The 869-nt window shown below is 55.8% G+C and overlaps 1 protein-coding gene across 1 annotated transcript in view; it reads right to left on the reverse strand.

Annotated features, from left to right (window-relative positions):
- The window catches only part of S100A9 (S100 calcium binding protein A9), a 2,948-nt gene extending 2,480 nt beyond the window's left edge, over positions 1-468 (reverse strand). Inside the window, exon 1 of the mRNA XM_029936137.1 lies at positions 364-468. Within this exon, the coding sequence (XP_029791997.1) occupies positions 364-414 (51 nt within the window). The 5' untranslated portion in view covers positions 415-468. The remainder of the gene's footprint in view (positions 1-363) is intronic.
- Between the last annotated feature and the right edge of the window lie 401 nt (positions 469-869).

Here is an 869-nt window from a genome sequence, read left to right on the forward strand (position 1 = left end):
GGAGAGGCAAGGGTTCGGGTGCTTAGAAGAAAAGGCTGCAGAGCTCCCCTGACACCTCCCACAGGCAGCCCACAGGAACAAAAGGGGAAACACAGAAGGGAAAGAAAGAACGGTTTCAACTGGCCTGGGAGAAGATGCTGCCCACACATGGGAGGGATGGTTTTAGAATATCTGGAAAATGCCAAAGAGCAGTGCAGTTGAGGACGAGAGGCTCCAGCAGAATATGAGTCAAGAAAACACGAGGAAAATTTTAAGTGTGGGGGTCAATCAAAGAGAGCTTTGGAGGAAGCCTTGGAAAGATCGGGGGAAAGTAAAGGAGTTAGCAGGCAGGCCCCTGCCTGTGGAAACTGATGGTTCACTCACCTGCCAAGAAGACACGCAAAGCGGTTTGACAGCACCGTGTGTGTCCAACATTTATAGGCAGCCCCTCGCCAGACACTCAGCTCTCGCGGGAAGATTGCCTCACAGGTGAGAAGTGTGGTAACCTTGAGCTGGGCTGTCAGTGCCAGGAAAGGGGCTGGGGTGGGACAGGAAATGTTCACAAAGCTCCTTGGGCCCTTTTGTGAAATGCCCAGCCCTGGGCCTGGAGCTGGTTTGGGAGGAAGCTGTTTGGGTAGCTCACTTCCCCTCCACCCTAATCCCCTGCCCAACCCGGGCATCCAGCAGGCTGTCTCTCCTCTGGCAGCCCTCACTGACCCCTGCTCCTGCTGAGGTTGGGTCAGTCCATGGCTGCTGGCTCTGCCTCCCCCATGTGTGCCAGTAAGGGTGGCTGAGCCTTCCTATGCCTGCCTGGCCCTGTGATAAGTGCTCCTTGGAGGCAGCAACGTGGGCACGGGGTTCTCAGCTTCATAGGGAGTGAGTTGGGGTTA

This window comes from Suricata suricatta, chromosome 3, assembly GCF_006229205.1.
Source record: "Suricata suricatta isolate VVHF042 chromosome 3, meerkat_22Aug2017_6uvM2_HiC, whole genome shotgun sequence".
In the NCBI taxonomy this organism is placed as follows: Eukaryota; Metazoa; Chordata; class Mammalia; order Carnivora; family Herpestidae; genus Suricata; species Suricata suricatta.